General features: G+C 39.6%; 1 protein-coding gene across 1 annotated transcript in view; it reads left to right on the forward strand.

The window, feature by feature from the left end:
- Positions 1 to 2,461: 2,461 nt before the first annotated feature.
- Positions 2,462 to 21,199, forward strand: part of RNF11 (ring finger protein 11) — a 48,679-nt gene continuing 29,941 nt past the window's right edge. Inside the window, exon 1 of the mRNA XM_037148767.2 lies at positions 2,462 to 3,067. Within this exon, the coding sequence (XP_037004662.1) occupies positions 2,945 to 3,067 (123 nt within the window). The 5' untranslated portion in view covers positions 2,462 to 2,944. The remainder of the gene's footprint in view (positions 3,068 to 21,199) is intronic.

Here is a 21,199-nt window from a genome sequence, read left to right on the forward strand (position 1 = left end):
CTCCCTCAGTGGGGTGATTTAAGCTCTTTACTCTCTGGTTGGGCAGACAGGTAAACCACTTACTCTTAAGTGATTTCAGTTAGGGAAGGTAGGATTTTACAATTTACTAAATGACTGTAAACTGCTTGGTTGTTTGGAAATCTGTCTTAGTTTTCCTATTCTACTTTTCCTGGCTTACTGGCCTGTCCCAATATGAAGGCATGCTTCTGTTCCTACAAAACAAGAATATCAATATATACCTTTCAGGGCTCTTATGTGTCTGATTCAGGCTAATAAATGGCAGTTATGATTATATGTTAAAATTACATCAAAATATATATGATATACAGATATACACAATATAATACCATAATAGATCCCATCTATCTCACATTGTTACATATATTCCAACTAAATGAAATCAAGGACAGCTATATAAAGAAAGTGGTCTTAAAAGATGGCTGAATTTCAACAGAAGGGATAGATAGCCTGTCAAAAAGTCAGAAGTGGAAAAGCATAGGGAAAACTGAGGGCATGGCAAGTAGTGTGATGTGACTGGAATGTAAGGTTGCCTAGTTGAAGCTGCAGATAAAAATGGGACCAAATGGTGCAAGGCCTTAATGCCATGCAAAATTTCTATGAACGCTCTGTGATCACATTTCCATGCCAGTATTGTGGAGAATAGACAGATGATTCAGAGGCAAGGGCTTCATTAAGAAACTGTTGCAATTAGAGGATACAAGGAAATGGCAAGGGGGGAAAAGAGGCATATGCTTGAAATTCTGTCCCCAAAGGATCCAATAATTTCACTTTTGCAAAGCTAGAGAGAATTAAAAAATCACTTCATGGGGTGTGTGAAAGATTTTGATACAAATATGGCATAAGTTATACACCTATTTAGGTGGGAGCTTATTATGGGAAAGAAGGCAAGTCTTGGAGAAGGACATACAGCAAAAAAAAAAGGTTATAATATTTAATATGGGATATGAGTACATTTAAATAAATGGTGATATTGTAGAATAAGGACTCCAAGAATCCTTTCAGATCCTCACCTAGATGGTCTAATCACTCTCTTCTGGGTCCTCTAAAAATCTCTGGTGGGTGAAGCAGAGGATTCATCTGTTTGTCTTCCCAGCTGGAACCTGGGCTGTATCAGGAACAAGCCAGATCTGATAAATCAGTTTTCCTAGTGCTTAGGATCTGAAGCATAAATAAATAAATAAATAAATAAATAAATAAATAAATAAATAAATTTAAATAAATCAATAAAATCAGTAAATGGTGGACAAAAGAAAAGGAGTCAAGACTCACTTCTTGTCTTCTTGTTGAATGAATATTAGGAGCATTCTTATCTTTCTTGTAACTTGTTTTTCCTTTGTATACATTGCTTTTTGAGTTGTTCATTCCAAGAAGAGAGCCTATTCTACCTCTGGCAATGAGCCAGACCTTGCACAGAAGACAGATGATTCAGCCTGATCAGAGACTGTGACAGAGTAAAGCCCAGGGACTGAAAGCACAGAGGGAGGTGACTAACCCAGACTGGAAGGTCAGAGAGGTTTCCCAGGAGAATGAAGTTGAGTCCAGGAAGTTTGAGTGGGGATAATGGTTAGCCTGAGAGAGGTAGAAGGTCCGGAGTGAATTTCTGTTAAAGAAACAATTTGGGTAAAGGCCTTAATGGGAGTGAACAGTTTTCTAGACAGCCAAGAGTTTAGAATTTGTGAGACAAGCTACTACTAATGAGATTAGGGAGGTAGGCAGATTTGTAAACCATTTAAAAATTAATACCTAGTGACAACAGTATCGGGAAGACGTCGAAGGTTTTAAACCAAACGATATGATCAGATTTCATTTTAAGAAGATAAGTCCATTGTTCCTGAGTCTCCGTATGACCCGGCTAGGGTGAATGAAGAGAGCACAGTTGTGAGTATCGCAATAGTTGTGGACCAGAAATACAAGCCTTATTTAGTGGTGGCTTGGACTATGGTTGTGGGAACGCAAAGAGAACAATCTGAGAGAAACACAACTAGAGGAAGAATCTCTCTGGCTGTGATGTAGTAGGATAAGGAAGTCACTGGATAGACTGGGAAGGTTCGTTAGTGATCTTGGATTTTATCTTTAAGGTGTAAAGAGGAAGCCACTTAATACTTTAACTATGGGAGTGCTACATTCAGATGTAGGCTTATAAATAGACCTCTTGGCAGAAGGTTGTGAGAAGACTGTCGGAACAGTGCACACGCAAGGGCTGAGACCAGCGAGGACGGAAAAGTGGCTGAGTGGAGCGCCGGAAACTTTAGAAAGGTTTCGGAGTCAGGTACCGAACCAACAGGCTACGCAGACATAGCCACAGCCCCAGGAACAGCTGACGGAGGGGTCGGGGGGTGAGCTGGGGGACCGAGGGGGGTCGCAGCCGGAGCTGCCCACGCCTCCCGGCGCCGGGGGCGGGACCAGAGCACGCACGGCGGCGTGACGCGCGGCCGCAGCTGGCCTCGTTTTGGCCGCCGCCGCCGCTTTGAGGCGGAGTAGGATGAGGCCCGCGGCAGCGGCTCCGGCGTCTGCAAGGGCAGCAGCAGCTGAGGCAGCAGCTGAGGCAGCCGCGACGGCCGCGCCCCCCCCTCCTGACCTGGATTAGACCCCGCAGCTCCGTGGCCGCCGCCGCCGCCCCGCGGGGGGGCGGGGTGGGGAAGTGTTTCGTCTCCCCGCCCGCCCCCCCACCACTTCGCCGCCTCGCAGGAGGCTACTGCCGGGACCCCAGCGGAGCCCGCGGCCCAGCCTTGAGCCCCCACCCCCGGGGGCTGGCATGAGCGGCCCTTCGGCGGCGCCCGGGGGCGGGGGAGCCGCCGCCGCCTGAGCCCCGGCCTGCCGTCCGACCCCACCTCGCTGACCGAGGCTGACCGCGGAGCTCAAGAAAGACCCCGCCACTGCTTTCTCCCCCTACCCCGCAGATCACGCACCCTAGCCCTGGAAGATGGGGAACTGCCTCAAATCCCCCACTTCGGATGACATCTCCCTGCTTCACGAGTCTCAGTCTGACCGGGCTAGTTTCGGCGAGGGGACGGAGCCGGATCAGGAGCCTCCGCCGCCATATCAGGTAGGGGAGGGCGTATGTTGGAGAAGACGGGGTGCGAGTTAGAGGCACCTCCGGCCGAGATTGAGGGGGCCTGGAGGCTGTCACTACCCCTGGGCTCTGCCAGGCCTGGCCTGGCGGGGGTGGGGGGTGGGGCGGCGCGTCGACCCCCTTAGGGCCAGATCTGAGGGTGATTGTTTCCCACTCCCAGGATTGGGGTCATCCTGCACCTCTTAGGCACGGTGTGGTGATGGTACTCCGTCCTTGAGTTCTGGGATCTGAGTATGGGATCATGTGTATCCTCATGGCCAGGGGCTGGTGGTTCGCTTGTGGAGTTGGGAGTGACATTTTCCTGCCTTTATGTCTGAGTCGTGGAGTCTGAGCTGTGAGGTTTGGAGATGATTTTCTTCTCTCACAGCCAACTGGGTTCTGGGTTCTGGATGGGTGTTTGCCCCTACCCCGTTGATGTTTTCATGTGCGATCATACTCTTTTTCCCTCCCTCCTCTCCCCCTTTCCTGTTTGTATTAACTGGACCTGGTAGGTGTTCATTTTTTCTACTTGGAAGATCTTCAAGTGGTGATTTTAGTCCCATCATGTCAGGAGTTACTTTAAAAAAAAGAGAGTGTGTTCCTTGTTTATATATTTATATATTAATTTTAAGCCCCTCCTTCTTTACTCCACCCCATGACACACCTTTTAAACGCTCTGACTTAATAAAACTTGATTGTCTTGAACTTTGGAAACCTTTAAACTGACTTTAGAAATATCTTCTGTTACTCATGTTTCTGCCTTTGTATCAAAGAGTTTCTCTTGAATAGTTTCATTGCTTTTCATACAGCAATCAGCATACCCACACAAATACAGATATCAACCCTCTTGAGAAAACTTAAGAAACGTGAATGTTATAATCCATAATATATACAAACCTTTCCTTTACTACTTTAGTTTTAAATGATGTTGGTTAAAAACTTTTTTTCCAGAAGGGTTTGCATAGTTAAGAGGCTTCATTTTTTACCTGGGGGGGGGGGGTCAGTTTTCTAATTGGGCAGTCTCCTTTGTTGTTTCATGGTGACATCATTATCTAGTGTTATTCTTTTCTCATTCCTATGTAAATCAATGTCTCATGAAAACCTGATCACACAAGCTGGTTTTCTGAATAAAACCCTTCAGGGGCCTTTCTTAAATACCAGTAAAGTCTAATCTTGATTGTGGCATACAGAAGCCTCTATGACTTATCTCAGTTCTGTATTCCAGGTTTACCACATATACCACCAGCCTGTTCATACCTCTCTGCCTTTGCTTGAGTTGCTCCTTCTGCTTGAAGCCCTTCCCCCAAGGGCGGCCAGGTGAACATATAATCCTCTTTTGAGGACTCAGCTCTCCCCTCTCCTCATTCCCCTGCCTCCCATCCTAAACCCCCCATCAGTTCCTTGTTTGTGTCCCCCTGCACCCTCTACATTTCCATAAACAGCACATAGAACACTTGAGTGTTAATATCCTTGTTTAGTTAGATGTATGTGTCATCCTTGAGGCATTTCCCTCCTCCCACAGTGTAAACTGCATGCAAGTAGGGACCCTGTGTCTGTCTCCACTTTGCTCTTGTATCCCCCAGTATCTGGCTCATAGTAGATAACTCAGTAACGGTGGGGTGAATGAAGAACATGATATATGTTCCCAATGCTTTGTGCAATTTCTGGCTCAAAAAAAGCACTTAAATATTGAATGAGTTAATGAATATGAATTCAGTATTGTTTTGTAAGTTTACACATTCATTTCTTCCAAACAATGTCACAGGGGAAGTCTCTTTAGAAAAATCCAAGCTAAATCTGTATGTCTTTCTCAATCTTTGAAGCAAGTAAATTGTTTATATTTTACTTTTTGTTTCCCTCAAAATTCTGTAAGACTGAATTCTGTATTTGTTTATTTTAGTTTTATCAACAAGTTTTTTGTAGAGGTATGAATTTTTGTTTCAAAATCCCCTTTCATGTTCCCAGTCCCTTTCCGGGCAAATTAAGTATTTTTGACTTATTACCCTTTTTTTTCTATTATCTTTATGATATCACAGTGTTGAGAGTTTTATTCACCCTTTCCAGGAGGACTAGATGATGAGAGAATTTTTCTTTTGTATTGTGGAGGAACATTTTTTTGAAACATGTTATTTTTGACAGGAGGAGTTTTTTGTGGTTCACCTTCTTGAAATGAATGACCCAGATGCTGATATGCAAATATGGTGGTAATTGAAAGGAAATAATTTCTTTGAAAAATGAGAACATAAAAAGAGAAACTTTGTTAGAAAAAAATTTGTCTCCCCTGAAGGAAATAAGATTTTTAGGAATGGTTTATTTAGATGATCTGTGAAACACCAGTCCAAGATAAATAATTTATATTTTCAGTGGACAGAAGTAACTGTTTTTTTGTTGTTGTTATTAAATAGTACATAATTAACAGTTACAAAATATTGGCTAATTTCTTTAAAGAATAATCTCAGCTGCAATAGGCTTAAAAATTTTTTTGTAAAGGAAATAGCTGATTATAAGGGAACACACTGGTATTTTTTCTGTAGTGAGTAGTTAAGAGATTTTGTGCTTGTGTTGCACAATGTAAATATATGCCCAAAACTCTATATTGTAAACTTGTTTGTAAATCCCAGTTATTTCCTGTTAGCAGGATCTGATAGATTTTTTTTATTTTGGTTAAAAGTAAGCATTGCACCATTACAGTCAAAGTTTATAGAAAGTACATATTTCTCTCCTGGGTTTCTTTAGCAGCCTCCTAACCAGTCTCTTCTGTTCTTAAAACTCAGCAGCCAGATCGATTCTGGTAAAACAGATCTCGACACCCTGCTCAACCTTCTGTGGACCCCCATTTCATTAAACATAAAAGCCAAATTCCTTACAGTGTCTTATAAAACCTATATAATCTCTACCCTCTGCCCCACGCACATGCCTCTCTTGACACCTGCACTGTTCTCCCCACTGCTGGCTTCCCTTTGACCTTTCTGGTTTCCTAGTTGCTAGGATATTCCAGGACCTTTGCCCTGGTTTCTGTGCCTGGAGTGCTCTTACCCCAGGTATCTGGTGGCTAACTCCCTCACCGCCTTCAGAGTATTTACCCAAAAAAAGACACCTTAAACCTTTTCTGACCACCCTATTTAAAATTGCAATCTGCCACAACATCCTGGAATTCTTACCTACTCCATTCCGTTTTGTCCCCATAGCATTTATCACTTTCTGATATACTATCATTACTTATGTTTGTTTAATGTCTGTCTTCTCCCCCTAAGTGGTACGCTTCCCAAGGAAAGGGAATTTTATTAAAAATTGTTTTACAAGTACCTAGAACAGTACCCGGCACGCATTAGGTACTCGATTATTGCTTGAATGAATGTATTTCTCTTTTTTTTTTATTTATCTTTAGAGGCGAAGGGAAGGAGAGGGGGAGAGAAATATCAATGTATGGTTGCCTCTCATGCATCCCCCACTGGGAACTGGCCTGCAACCCAGGCATGTGCTCTGACTGGGAATTGAACTGTCATCCTTTTGTTCTCAGGCTCGCGCTCAATCCACTGAGCTACACCAGCCAGGGCTTCTTTTGAAAGAATTTATGTGTTTGTTTTGAGTCAAGTGCATTTGCATGTCTTATAAGAAGTATGTATATTCATAGTGCCTTTTCCCCTTTATTGTGGGTCATTTTTTAAGGACTCAATTAAAAAATTAAATCTCAATAATATTAAATATGCAATTAGTTGACAATAATTATAATATAGGGTTTTTTCCACCCTGTATATATTCTATAACAAAACATTTGTCTTATGACAAAGTACTTGAATCCTTGTCCTTAAAAATTAGAGAGGGAAGAAGTTACAGCTTTTCTTGAATTTGAAGGTTAAAGTAAAGAAATTTGACATGTTCTCTATTCTCTCCTTCCTGGTTGTTTAGAAATAATGCAAAGGAAATTGGCTCATCCAGGATAGTCTCAGAAGGGTTGGGTAAGTCATGGAAAAGTAGGGAGTGAAGGTCTTGAAGAGGAAAGGGCCTGGTAGGTAGCCCAGGGCCCAAAGATATGAACTGGTTGAGGTACCACTGTCACTCTTAAGACCCTCTTAGTCATCTGCTAATTCAAGAGTGGCATTCTATTAAAAGAGCCTAATACTGCCTTGGTCAGGTGGCTCAGTTGGTTGAGCATTGTTGTCCCATAAACCAAAAGGATACTGGGTAAGAGTCCCCAGTCAGGGCAGGGAAGGGAGAAACCAATCTATGTTTCTCTCTCACATCCCTGTTTTTCTCTCTCTCCCTTATTCTCTCTCTAAAAGTAATAAATAAAAAGATGTCTTTGGGTGAGGATAAGAAATTTTTTTTAAATATGCTTAAGATTTTTAAAACAAATAAAATCAATTATTGTGAATACAGTAGTGAGTGCAAATGTAGCTCGGGTTTTAGAGTGATAGATCTGAATTCAAATTCTGGTTATCACTTACACATAAAATATGAAGAGAATTTATTAGTTTATGTTGTATTTTGAGGAGCTTCTTTTACAAGTAACAAATCATAACATTTTGGATATTTCAAATTGTGACTGAATAAAGCTTTCTTCATGATACTTTAAAAAAAAAAAAAGAAGGCTTCATCTCCTATACAACTCTTAAGCATTCAGAGCTGTAATATATTGATATCTTATTTTTCTGATACCTTTATGAAGTTAAATTCAAGTAATTGAAGATTTTTTTTTTTTTAGGTTTTAGCATTTTGGTGGAAATGGTAGCCCAGCGCTGAAAATGTATTTAACATATCTTGGTCTTAATGAACAAATTACTTAATTTTTAAAAAATGCCCTGTGTATGAAATTTTATCCTTCCCCTCTTGAAGTCCTGCCTTTTCATTGAGGTTCAGAATAACTTCAACCTCTTTAACCCTGGCCATTTCCCCCCCTCACTCCTGATTTTGTTTGTATTATTTATCTGGAAATCACATATTACCTTAAAAATTAGCTCTGGTTCTTTAACAATTATTATTTTTTCGGATTACAGTTTCCTTAAAAATTAGAATGAAGAAAGGTTTTAAATTTTCTAGGTGGAGTGGAATGGTACCTCACTCATTGGAGACACCCAGTGACTCACTTAGAGCTATGCCATCTCCCTCTTATACTGTCACCACCACGTTTGCGGTCCTCATTACCTCCCACAGTAACCTAGTAACCGACCTCTGTCCGCCCCCCATTCATTTCATTCCTTGCTGCTAGACAGATTCTGTCCAGATCAGCTAGATCCCTTGCCTCTTAATCTGTAATGAGTCTTCATGACTCATCATTGAAGATGTCTGTTATAGATTTCTGTCAAAGTCATAATCTGGCTCCTTATATACTTTTCCAGCTTTTTGAGCCTGACTCTAGTGAGACTGAACAATTTGCTGTAATCTATATATGCCTTCTGTTTTCCATCCTCAGCCTTTGCTCATTCTATTCCCATGGCCAGGAATGCTCTTCTCTTAATGTCCAGTGTAATCCTGGCTTTCAAGGTCCAGCTCAAATGCCATGAATCTTTTTCTCATCTTTCCCAATATGAATAACTTCTTAATTTGAATTTCTTGAGGAGTTCATTTACCATTCTTAGGACACTTTATTTATGCTTCCTATTTGAATTTAATTATAACAATGTTACATCTCCTCTACTAGAGTCCCAAGTCTGATGATTCATCTTTGCTAGAACTACACTTTTCACATAGCAGGCACTCAAATACTTGAGTAAATGGGAAATTCAGTTACTGTTTTTCTATAAGAGTGTGAAGTTTTGTGCTTGTTTGCTTCTGTTTAAGTTGTTCCCAGAATCATGTGCTTTAATGTTTGGCCTTTGTACTCGAAAGGGTTCTGCTAGTTTTTCTCTGCCACATTAACTGTTTTTAGCTGACTATATTCAGTTTTGTCCTGTCACTTCTGATTTATAAAGTGCATGAGGTTTGAGAAAGTTAATCTTTCTATATCTTTTTCATTTGGGTTTGGTTTGTTTTATATATAGTTCAGCTTGCCCTGATTTTTTAAAAAATAAATAAGCAAAGATTATTTGTTTGATTATTTGCTTATAATTTTTGTTTCAGGGGGTTTGTTTGTTTATGCCCGATCTCCTACTCTGGATGGCCTTTAATTAAAACTGATTCTTTGCCATTAGGAATGTATGCACCTTTAAGACTAGGGCAGTCTGTGTCACTTTAATTCTGGAGCTAATTATAGGGTAACTTGAGAAGATGGGGTAACGAGTTACTTGGTACATAAGATCCAAAAACTTGACTTTCTTAAAATATTTTTTAATTAATACTTTCTAGAAACCTTTATATTTTATTATAAAATCCAGATCTTTTAAAATTATAGTACTTTAGAGTGGGATCCTTTTTTAAAAGGTCTTAATTTTATTTCGTTTCTTTTAAACAGAAAAATTATCACAGAATGGCTGCTATAGGTTGCCTCATGACTCTTTAAATTCAGCTTGCATCCCTTCTTCTTGCCTTCTGTCTTTATTATGTCTCAGCCAAGTTAAAATCTGGAAATGAGGAGGGGAGTGAAAAGAGGATGATTGTAAATACAGTTGGAGTTAAATGTTACTATTTCTTTGTCATCTTGTCTCAAGCCCTTTTTGAATATAATTATCTTCTGTGTATTATCTTCCTTCAAACAAAGAGTTATTTCTGTAATTTTTTCAAGTAGATTATTTTAAAAAATAGGCTGTAACAAATTTCTGGAAGTTGATTCCTTACCAATAACTTTTAATAATAAATTTTAAGTATATTTTATTGGTTATGCTATTATAGTTGTCCCATTTTTTTTATCTTCCCTTTGCCACTCTCCACCTGGTACCCCCATTCCCTCCAACATTCCCCCCTGCCTATACTTAGTTCATGTCCATGGGTCATACATATAAGTTCTTTGGCTTTTCCATTTCCTATACTATTCTTAACCTCCCCCTGTCTATTTTGTGCCTACCATTTATGTTTTTATTCCCTGTATCTTTTCTCCCATTCTCCACCTTCCCCCTCCCTGCCGATAACCCTCCATTTTCTATGATTCTGTTCCCATTCTAGTTGTTTGCTTAGGTTTTTTTGGAGGGGGGGGTTGTTGTTTAGGTTCAGTTGTTGATAGTTGTGAGTTTGTTGTCATTTCACTGTTCAGAGTTTTGATCTTCTTTTTCTTAGATAAGTCCCTTTAACATTTTATATAATAAGGCCTTGATGAACTCCTAAGTTTAGCTTGTCTGGGAAGTACTTCATCTGCCCTTCTATTCCAAATGATAGCCTTCCTGGATAGAGTAATCTTGGATATAGGCCTTTGCTTTTAGTGACTTTGAATACTTCTTGCCAGCCTCTTCTTGCCTGCAGTTTCTTTTGAGAAATTAGCTGATAGTCTTATGGGAACTCCTTTGTAGATAACTCTTTTCTCTTGCTGCTTTTAAGATTCTCTCCTTATCTTTAATCTTTGGCAGTTTAATTACGATGTTTCTTGGTGTGGTCCTCTTTGGTTCAAACTTGTTTGGGACTCTGAGATTCCTGGATTTGTATGTCTATTTTCTTCTCCAGATTGGGGAAGTTTTCTCTCATTATTTTTCTCAAATAAGTTTTCATTTTTTTGCTCTTCCTATTCTCTTTTTGGCACCCCTATGATTCAGATGTTGATACATTTAAAATTATTCCAGAGGTTCCTAAGCCTCTCCTCATTGTTTTGAATTTTTGTTTGTTCTTTCTGTTCCAGTTCAATGCTTATTTCTTCCCTTTGTTCCAAATCGTTGATTTGAGTCCAGGTTTCCTTCCCTTCACTGTTGGTTCCTGGTATATTTTTCTTTATTTCACTTTGGATAACTTTCACTTCTTCCTTTATTTTACGGCCATACTCAATCATTTCTGTGAGCATCCTGATTACCAGTGTTTTGAACTCTGCATCTGATAGGTTGGCTATCTCCTTGTCATTTAGTTGTTTTTTTTTTTTAATGGAGATTTGATCCGTTCTTTCATTTGGGCCATATTTCTTTGTCTCCTCAATTTGTTGTCATCCTGTTCATTGTAAGGAGTGGAGCCTTAGGTATTCACCAGAGTGGGGCAGTCTGCTTTGTGGAGTTGTAGCACTGTATGTGGGAGGGGGTCAGAGGGGGAATAGTGCTGCTTGCCTAACTTTTGCCCTGCTTTAAGTCACTTCCCTCTGGTTCCCACAAGGAAATGTTGCCCTTCCAGGTCCTGCCCTGCCGCTGATTTCCGAGTGGGTGGGTTTATGTACATTTTAGGACCCCCTGGGTCCCTCAAACACTCTCCTGAGAGACTGGTAGTTTCTTCCCCTGCTGTAGCCCCCACTCGTTTTTTGTAGCTCAAGGTTACCAGGCTTTATTTGCTGAGTTCTGGAACCCTGGGTTGCATGTTCTATCCTGGGTTGGGATTGCTTGCTCACCAGTTGTTCCTTATGGTTTTTATCGATTTTATCTGCATGCAGTTGTGGCATTGCCTGGTCTGTCAGCTGCTGCCTCATCATGTGTCCTGTCTTCCATTCAGTTCAATTTTCTGAGAGTTCTGGTTGGTTTTTGTTTTTAAATTGGTTGTTGTTCTTCTTCTGGTTGTGCTAGGAGGTGAAGTGTATCTACCTACTCCTCCATCTTGACCAGAAATTTAATAATGAGTTTAACAAGCACTTACAATATTGCTTACAAGCCCAGAATTCAGGATTTTTGCAGTTGTGATATAAATGAAATTAAGAGTAAGAAGGTCAAGATACTAAAGACTCACAGCGAGTAGAAAATAAGTGAAAAATGTAAGGAAAAGCCAGCTGTAGACAGCCAAAGTGTGTGTTTTTAATGGCAGAAGAGATTGCCATGTGCAGTCAAGAAGTAAAGTGATAAGGGAGAACTAAATGTATTTTCTGCTCTTAGAGAGGCTGCCTGACCTTTTCATTTTGACATTCAGTTTAGCTTTATGGTATGTTACTTTTGAAGTCTTAGAGGTCCTTTGTTTTCTCTAATTAAGAATATTTTGCCCTGGCCCAGTAGCTCATTTGGATAGAGCCCCATCCCAGTATGAGACATATTTGATCTTTGGTCAAGGCACATACAAGAATCAACCAATGAATTCATAGATAAGTAGAAAACAAATAGATATCTCTCCTTCCTCTCTCTAAAAATAATCATTCAATTTAAAAAAAGAACACTTTGAGTTTAGTTTAATGTGAATGCACATACAAGGTCTGTCTGGAAAAACTCCAGCCATTGTTAATGTAATGAGAAAGGTTTGCGTGACATCGATGTAACCTGGCAGCCAAGGAGAGTGGACTGGAATGGGCATGCATGAACAATGATGACTTCACTGTACTAGTCAGTGAGGGCAGTAGATGCCATTGAGTGAGCATGTATGTGTATTGTGTGGCTGACATATTCAAAATGACTGAGTGAGTAGAGCAATGAATCTGCATCAGAGTTTGTATTAAGCTTGAACATTCCTCTGTGGAAACTATTCAGATGATTCAGAAAGTCACAGTCATGGGCAGCTGGTGATTGGCAGCTTCATCACAACAACACTCCTGCTTATGCATCAAGTCTCGTGCACAGTTGTTTGGCAAAACATCAAAGCACCCTGGTTACTCAGCCCCCCTACAGCCCAGATTTGGTGCCTTGTGACTTTTGGCTTTTCTCAAAATTAAAATCACCTTTGAAAGGGAATAGATTTCATACCATTGTTAAGATTCAGGAAAACATGACGGGGCAGCTGATAGTGATTGGAAGAACTATGTGAGGTCCCAGGGTGCCTACTTGAAGGAGATTGAGGTGTCATTGTCCTTCATACAGTGTTTCTCGTATCTTCTTCAATAAGTGCCTCTATTTTTCATATTATATGGCTGGATACCTTCTGGACAGACCTTGTCATGTAACTAACTTTTAATTAAATAGCCAACCTGGAATGTGCTCCCAGGGGCTATTTGAGTAATTATCTTGTTACTTAACCCAGAGAACATACAGTAAAGTAACTAAGGGATCCGAAAGTGTGAAAAAGAAAGCAGTTGTCCAGATATATTTGTTTCTAAATTTCTTTAAATTTTATGAATTTCTTATGAAGCAAAATGACTTTAAGAATGAGACTTTTATAACTGACCCAACTAGTTAAAATTACATATACTTTTGTATAACCCTTTAATTCTTATATTTGGGTGTGGAGGGAGAAACGGTTTACTGTAAACTGAGTAGCAAGGTTTTAAGGATGAAAAACAGCACCTTAATACCTATTTTCTGTCAGTCAGGAAGTATGTGTTAGGCACCAAGAGGAAAGGAGAAATGAGTCCTTTACTCATGAGGAGCTGCCATTTTAATTAAGTGGACAAGATTAATGTATATACACGAAGCATTTTTTAGTTTCGTATAAAATAGTGTATAATCAAGTATTACATTGTTTGATAATAGACTTTGAAGTTGGGGGATTGAGTTATGATAAGGCAGTGACTCATAAATTTACTTTTTAGGTTCTGAAGATTTCAAATGAAGTTTATGTGTGTTAAAAATGAGTAAAGCAAAAGAGCTGTCCTTATTAAACTATGAGTTGGGGAACTTGGAGCCAAAAGAATAATGACTAGGTTGTGAGCATGAATTTAAAGGGATTCATATAATCTCAGACAGTTAAAGTATAATATGCAGGAACGGGCAAAAGCAGGTTTACTGTTATAATACAAATACAACAATAATACAAGAATAAACTGTACTTTATGTACAATTGTAAACCTTCTTTTGCAAACCCCATATATATTTGTGTAACCCTTTTAATTGTTTGTATATAATAAACAGTATATTTTTAACAGTGTATCTATCTTAACTGTATAGCCTAATGAACTTTTACATAGTAGAACCACTATTAAGATATAGCCTGTTTCCACCGCTCAAAAAACTCCCTCATACCCCATCCAACAGTCAGTATCTTTTCCCCAAAGATAACCATTATTTTTACCTCTTATAACCATGGTTTTGTTTTGCTTAGCTTTGAAGTTAGAGTAATTTGTTCAGCACTGTGAAATTAAGTTGTGTTCTTATATGTATGTGATAGTAATTCATATATTTTAATTGCTGTACAGTATTTAATAGCAGGTATATATTTAGTTTTTCCTACAACATTTTATTACAGTAATTTTCAAAAATACAGAGAAGTTGACAGGATTGTTTGGATACCCATATTCCTACCACTTAGATTCTACAGTTAATATTTTTGCCATATTTGTTCTTACACATAGACATCCCTCTATCAGTCCATCCTCTTTTTTGATGCATTTCAAAATAAGTTGCCAAATAGTTTTCCAAAATGGTTTCACCAAGTTACATGCCTAGCGACAGTATGTGAGAGTTCTATTTGCACTACATCCTTACCAGCACCTGATACTGTTGGTCTTATTTTAGACATTTTGATAAGTGAGTAGAAGTACTTTATTGTGGTTTTAATTTGCATTTCCCCAATGAGAAATTCATCCTAATTCGCATACTAATACATGTTTTTTTGTGGCTGGCCTCTTTCCCTTAGCATAACATTTTCAAGATTCATCTGTGTTATAGCATGTATCAGGACTTCATTCCTTTTTATTGTGAAATATCCCATTTTATGCATCTACCTCATTTTGTTTAACCATTCATCAGTTAGTGAACATTGAGTTTCCACTTTTTGGCTTTTATGAATGCTGCTGTGAACATTTGTATACAGATGTGTTCTTATTTCTCTTTGTTATATACCTACTAGTGGAATTGCCGTGTCATATAATTCTGTGTTTAACCTTCTGAGGAACTGCCAAACTGTTTCCAAAGCACTTGTACCATTTTACATACCCACCAGCAGAGCTCAAGGGTTCCAGTTTCTGCATGTCGCTGCCAAAACTTACTATCTTCTTCTTCTTCTTATTATTATTATTATAACCATCTTAGTGACTATAAAGTATCTCATTGTGATTTTGATCACATTTCACCAAAGGCTAATAACATTGAACATGTTTTGTGTTCTTATTGGCCATTTGTATATCATTTTTGGAGAGGTATATGCAGATCCTTTGCCCGTTTTTAGTTGAGTTGTCCATTTTTGAGCTGTAAGGGTTCTTTATATATTCTAGTCCCTTGTCAGATATATGACTTGCAAAAGTTTTCTACCATTTTGTGGGTTATCTTTTTACTTTCTTGATGGTGTTATTTGAAGCACGAAAGTTACTAGTTCTAGTGAAATTCAGTTTATTTTTTCTTTTGTCACTTTAATTTTTATTTTTATTTTAAAGAAAGGCATATTGCCCTGTGCAATACCTCATCTAAATGTGTTTGGAGTCTTGGAATTTGACTACCCTACATTCTCCTACCGTGTACTTTAAGAGTTTGTTTGGAGGTTCTAGCAGGGGAATCCCCTGCTAGAACCTCATATACCCTTCACTGAAGACTGGTCCTCTCCTCCAGTAGGGAAGGTTGTCCTCTTTGATCAAGTGTGCAGCTTTGGGAGGGATGCACATGGATCAATGAAAGAGGAAGGGGACACCAGCCTAGCCAACCATATCTGCTGAGTCAGCCTTGGTGATCAGTGGGGTGACAGATGTCGCAGCCAGATCATCCTCACAACCTCTTTTGCGCTTTAGCTTTTAGTATAGTGTCTAAATTTTGCCTTAAGATGACAAGGATTTACTCCTGTTTTCTTCTAAGTTATTTTTTAGCTTGTACAGTTAGGTATATGATCCATTTGGAATTAATTTTGGTGTATAGTGTAGGAAGCCTCAAATTTAATCTTTTGTGAATAGCTACGCTGTTGTTACAGCACCATTTATTTTTCTCTTTGTTAAAAATTTTTTAAAATTACATTGTATTGATCATAACTATTTCAATTGTCCCAATTCTTCCCTCTTTGGCCCCCTCTATCGAGTACTCCACATTCCCTCAGGCAATCCCCACACCATTGTTCGTGTTCGTGGGTCATACCTATAAATTCTTTGGCAATTCCACTTCCTATACTATGCTATTTTTTCTGTTTTATTGTTCATAGTCTTGATCTTTCTCTTAAATAAGTCCCTTTAATATTTCTTATAATAATGGTTTGGTGGTAATGAACTCATTTAGTTTTTTCTCGTCTGGGAAGATCTTTACCTGCCCTTCAATCCTAAATGATATCTTTGCTGGGTAGAGCAATCTTGGTTGTAGGACCCTTCTGTTCATGACTTTGAATGTTTTTTACCAACCCCATGTAGCTTATAAAGTTTCTTGTAAGAAATCAGTCTTATCTGAACTCCCCTATAGGTAACTAAGTGCTTTTCTCTTGCTGCATTTAAGATTCTTTCTTTATTTTTAACCCTTTTAATGGTGATGTATCTTGAAGTGGGCCTCTTTGCATCCATGTTGTTTGGGACTCTGTGTTCCTGGACTTGCATATCTGTTTCCTAGTTTTCTTTCATTATTTTTTCAAATAGATTTCTGGCTTATTGCTCTTTCTCTTCTACATCTGGTACCCCTATGATGTGAATGTTGGAACACTTGAAGGTGTCCCAGGTGCTCCTTACACTATCCTCATTATTTTGGATTCTGATTTGGGACTTATTCTTTTTTCTTCTTGTTCTGATGGGTTGTTTTTTGTTTCCTTATGTTCCAGGTCATATTTATTTCAATTAGTGTATCCTTTGTTTCTGACAGGATCTTTTTTATGCTGTTGAGGTCCTCACTAAGTTCCTTGAGCATTCTTGTAACCACTGTTTTCAACTGTGCATCTGATAGATTGCTTGTCTCCATTTTGTTTAGTTCTTTTTCTGGAGTTTTGATCTGTTCTTTCATTTGGGCCACGTCTCTCTATCTTCTCATTTTGGCAGCCTCCCTGTGTTTGTTTCTGTGTATTAGGTAGAGCTGCTATGACTCACTGTCTTGGTAGGGTAGCCTAATATAGTAGGTGTTTTGTGGGGTCCAGTGGCACAGCCTCCCCTATCACCCAAGCTGGGTACTCAAGGTGAGACCTTCCTGTGGGCTGAGTACACCCTCCTCTTGTAGTTGAGCTTTGATTACTATTGGGAAGTCAGTGGGAGGGGTTTACCCAGGCCAGTCAGCTACAAGGACTGTATGTGACCACAGACCACCAGCCTCTGCCCTCCATGGAAGATCATCTGTGCAGGGGCAGGGTGGTGGTGCCCTAATGTGGTCTGTAGCTGTCCACTGGATGCACAGGCTCTGGGCTTTCCCAGGTGGTGCAGGCCAAGGTCAGCCCCAACCTGTCTTCTGCCTCGGCCTCCCTGCATGAGCTGTAAAACAATCTGAGATGGCTGCTAACTTTTGCTGGGCTTGGAGCTTCCCAGGCAAAGCCAAGCTGTGATCCTAGGCTGGTGGGGTCACTTAGCAAGAGGTACAAGGCCTGGGGGTTCACTGAGGCTAGCTATTGCTTGTTGGAGAGGATTTAGGAAGTTGTGGAGCATGAGGCAATACCAGCCATTCATATGGAAAAGTCACTGTTAACATATTGATTGGGTTTGTAGGTTGGGTGGGATGGAGTCTCAGGATATCTCCAGGGTGGGGCAAAAGCAGTATTAGCCAGGTTGATGGAATCTCAGCTATGGCATCTGCCTCCAGGCCCTGTGGCTCTGTATGGGGGAGGGATCAGAAAAGGGACAAAGACCTCTACCTGCCTTTCTCTCTGAGAGAAAGTTGTCCCCCAGCTCTCACCTCGATGCCAGATACTTCTTTTCCTCCCCGTATGCCTCTAGTGTCTTTCAGTCTGCCAGCCCAGTGCTGAAGCTCAGAAGGAGTGAGTCTGAGTAAGTTTTTGTGTATGTTCTTTAAGAGGAACTGCTTGGGACTCCAGAACTTTCTTCCACCAACTCAATCCCCACTGGTTTTGTAGCCAGAAGTTACTAGGACTCACGAGATATCCCTTCTGAATTTTTATCCACCACACGTGGATGTGGGACCAGCCCGTTCTGCATCTCTGCCCTTCCTGCCAGATGGATGTAGATTCTTTAATTCTGTAGTTGTTGGACTTCCATTCAACTTGATTTCTGATGGTTCTGAGTGATAGTTCTATAGTGGCTATAATTTCGATGTGGTTGTACAAGGAGTTGAGCTGTATTTACCTATTCTCCCATCTTGAGGAGTCCCTACAGCACCATTTGTTGAAAGGAGTGTTTTTTCCCCATTTTCTTGGCATTCTTGCCCAAAATCAGTTGTCCATAAGTGTAAGGGTTTATTTATGGACACTTCAGATATGTTCCGTTGATTTTTGTATGTATCCTTAATGTTAGTACTACCCTAGCTTTCTGGTAAGTTTAAAGTTCAATACAGAAAGTGTGAATTGCCAACTTTGTTATTATTCAACCTTGTTTTCACTACTCTTAGTTTCTTGTAATTCCTTATGAATTTTAGGATCAGTTGTTAATTTATGCAAATAAGCCAGCTGGGATTTTCATAGGGTAACATTTGAATTTTTATTTTTCTTTTAAAAAGATTTTATTTACTTATTTTTTGAGAGAGGGGGAAGGGAATGGAATAGGGAGAAAAACATTGAGGCGTGTGAGGTACATTGATCAGTTGCCTCTCACACACCCCCAACTTGGAGACCTGACCTGCAACCCAGGCATGTACCCAGAATAGGAATCAAACTGGTCACCTTTTGGATTGCAAGCTGGCACTCAATCCACTGAGCCACACTAACCAGCGATAATTTTTTAAAAGATTTTAGAGGGAAGTGAGTGAGAAAGGTTGAGAAACATCAGTGTGTGAGAGAAACATCGATTGGCTGCCTCTTGTTCACCCCAGCTCTGGGCCTGGCCCTCAAGCCAGACATGTGCCCTGACTGGGAATTGATCAGTGACCTTTCAGTTTGGGGGATGACACCCAGCCCACTGAGCCACACCAGTTAGGGCTTGAATTTTTTTTAATGAACCCATATTGAAACATCATTATCACCCAGACTCGATAGTTTACATTACAGTTTTATTCTTTTACTCTTTGGTGTTGTATACACTGTATAAGTTTGGACAATGTATAATGACATGGTTCCATCATATAGAATAGTTTCCATGCTCTAAAAATTTCTTATTCATCCCCCACCCCCACCCCTGGCATCCAGTGGTCCTTTTACTATCTCCATAATTTTGCCTCTGTCAGAATGACATATAGAGTCATACAGTATATAGCCTTTTCATTTGGCTTCTTTCACTTAATATACTAATACACATTTAAGTTTCCTTTAATAATATGCAATTGAGGTTACTCCATGTCTTTTTATGGCTTGATAGCTCATTTCTTTTTAGCACCAGATGGTGTTTCTTTGTCTGGATTTACCACAGTTTATCTATTCACCTAATAACACGTTGGCTGCTTCTAGATTTTGGCAACTATAAATAGAGCTGCTAAAAACATCTGTGTGTAAGTTTGGGTGGAAATAAGTTTTTAACTACTTTGGGTTAACAGCAAGAAACACAGTTGCTAGACCACCTTTGGTAAGAGTATGTTTAGTTTTGTAAGAAACCACCAAACTGTCTTGCACAGTCGCTGTGCCATTTTGCATTCCCAATGGCAGGGAGTGAGTTCCTGTTGTTCCACATCCTAAATAGCATTCGATGTTGTCAGCGTTTTGGATTTTCACCATTCTAATAGGTATATAGAGTGGTATTTTTTTTTATGTTTGTTTTAATTTTTAATTCCCAGAGTTTCTAAGTGTGACACCACCTCCCACCCTCCCCACCCCCCTACCCGCCGCTTTAGGTAGGATAGGATAGCAAGTGGTGAATGGGTTCAGACATTTCCATTCCCCCAGAATGGAAGACTAGAGCCAGCTGGATTTGAGTGTTACCCTTTTCTCAGGTTAGGGTCTGGTAAAATCACAGATGGCTGGCTCTGGCAAAATAGTTTCTCTTGAGGGCAGGCTTTATTAGAATAGAATGCTCTTGGAGTATATCAAAATGGTTTCTTTTCTCCTCCCCTTTTTGGAAACACATTTTTCTCTGGTGTTTACTGTGAGACCCTGGTAGAGCTCTTGGAGATAAAATTTACAAAAGTGTGAGGTCCCTCTGGAGTTTTTAACTCAGACTTGTCCTCTTTGAGGCCCCAGCAGTCCATTAATTACTGTTTACGTTTTCCTACCCCGGCATGGGTTCTGCTCATGGGTTCTGCTCTGGTAAGTTGTGATTTTTCTGTATCCAACTGTCTTTCTCTTTAATTTTTGGATCAGTAGTCTGCACTGTGACCTCACTTCTCTGACTGATCTAAGAAGAGTTGATTTTTCAGTTTGTTCAGCTTTTTAAAAAATTTTATGGTAGAATGGCAACTTAAAAATTCCTTATGGGCCAGACCAGAAACCAGTTCTTGATTTTCATAGTAATTCTGTGAAAGTGGTTATTGTTATTCCCATATTATAAGAGAAGAAATAGGATTTACAGTAGAATTGTGCATCTTATGAGAATTGAGTTTTAGATAATAGAAGTAATTGTACATTGTGGCAGAAGAATTGTAGAATAAAAGTAGATATGATACACTAGATTTGGCTCAAAGGCAGTCGTGGGAACCTGGGAGTCCATTTCTAGTAGAGTGAATCTGTCAGAAAAATGGGGTATTGGAATGAAGTGGTTTATAAAATAATAATCAAGGTAATGAGATAATTGAGTAATTGAGCTAATTTCCTTTATAATGAAGTGGGTCGTCTAAAAATATTTCATACATCATATAATGGTAGGTTTCATATTGCCCAACAGTGTTCTGTTAAACTGACAAAAATACCCTTGTATATAACATCTATTTTGTCATTTGAAGATAAACAGAGCTGCCACTCAGCAAAATGCTGAAGTTAGCAAAGTATGCTTTTGATGTTCCCATGTCCTTTCTTCTATTCTCAGTTGGTGATTCATTCCCCTTTTACCTTTTTTTCCTCCCTTTTGTAGGAAGGGCTCCCTGTTTGACCTTTCTCTCCCAAATCAAAATAAAATATGGTATATTTATCATTAATTGCTTTTAAGGCACCAGTTTCTGTCTATTAATTAAGGTTAATGGTGGTACAGCAGGTCCTCAAATAACATTATTTCCTTCAATGTGGTTTCTCATTATATAATTAATGAAGGGCGGGGAGGATTCTTGGCTTGGGCCACTGTCTGTGTAGAGTTGGCATGTTCTCATTTCTGCATAGTTTTCTCCAGGTACTCCAGTTTCCTCCCACATCCAGAGATGTGCACCT

The sequence above is a fragment of the Artibeus jamaicensis genome, unplaced genomic scaffold (genome assembly GCF_021234435.1).
Source record: "Artibeus jamaicensis isolate MK-2021 breed Jamaican fruit bat unplaced genomic scaffold, CSHL_Jam_final scaffold_1019, whole genome shotgun sequence".
NCBI classification, from domain to species: domain Eukaryota; kingdom Metazoa; phylum Chordata; class Mammalia; order Chiroptera; family Phyllostomidae; genus Artibeus; species Artibeus jamaicensis.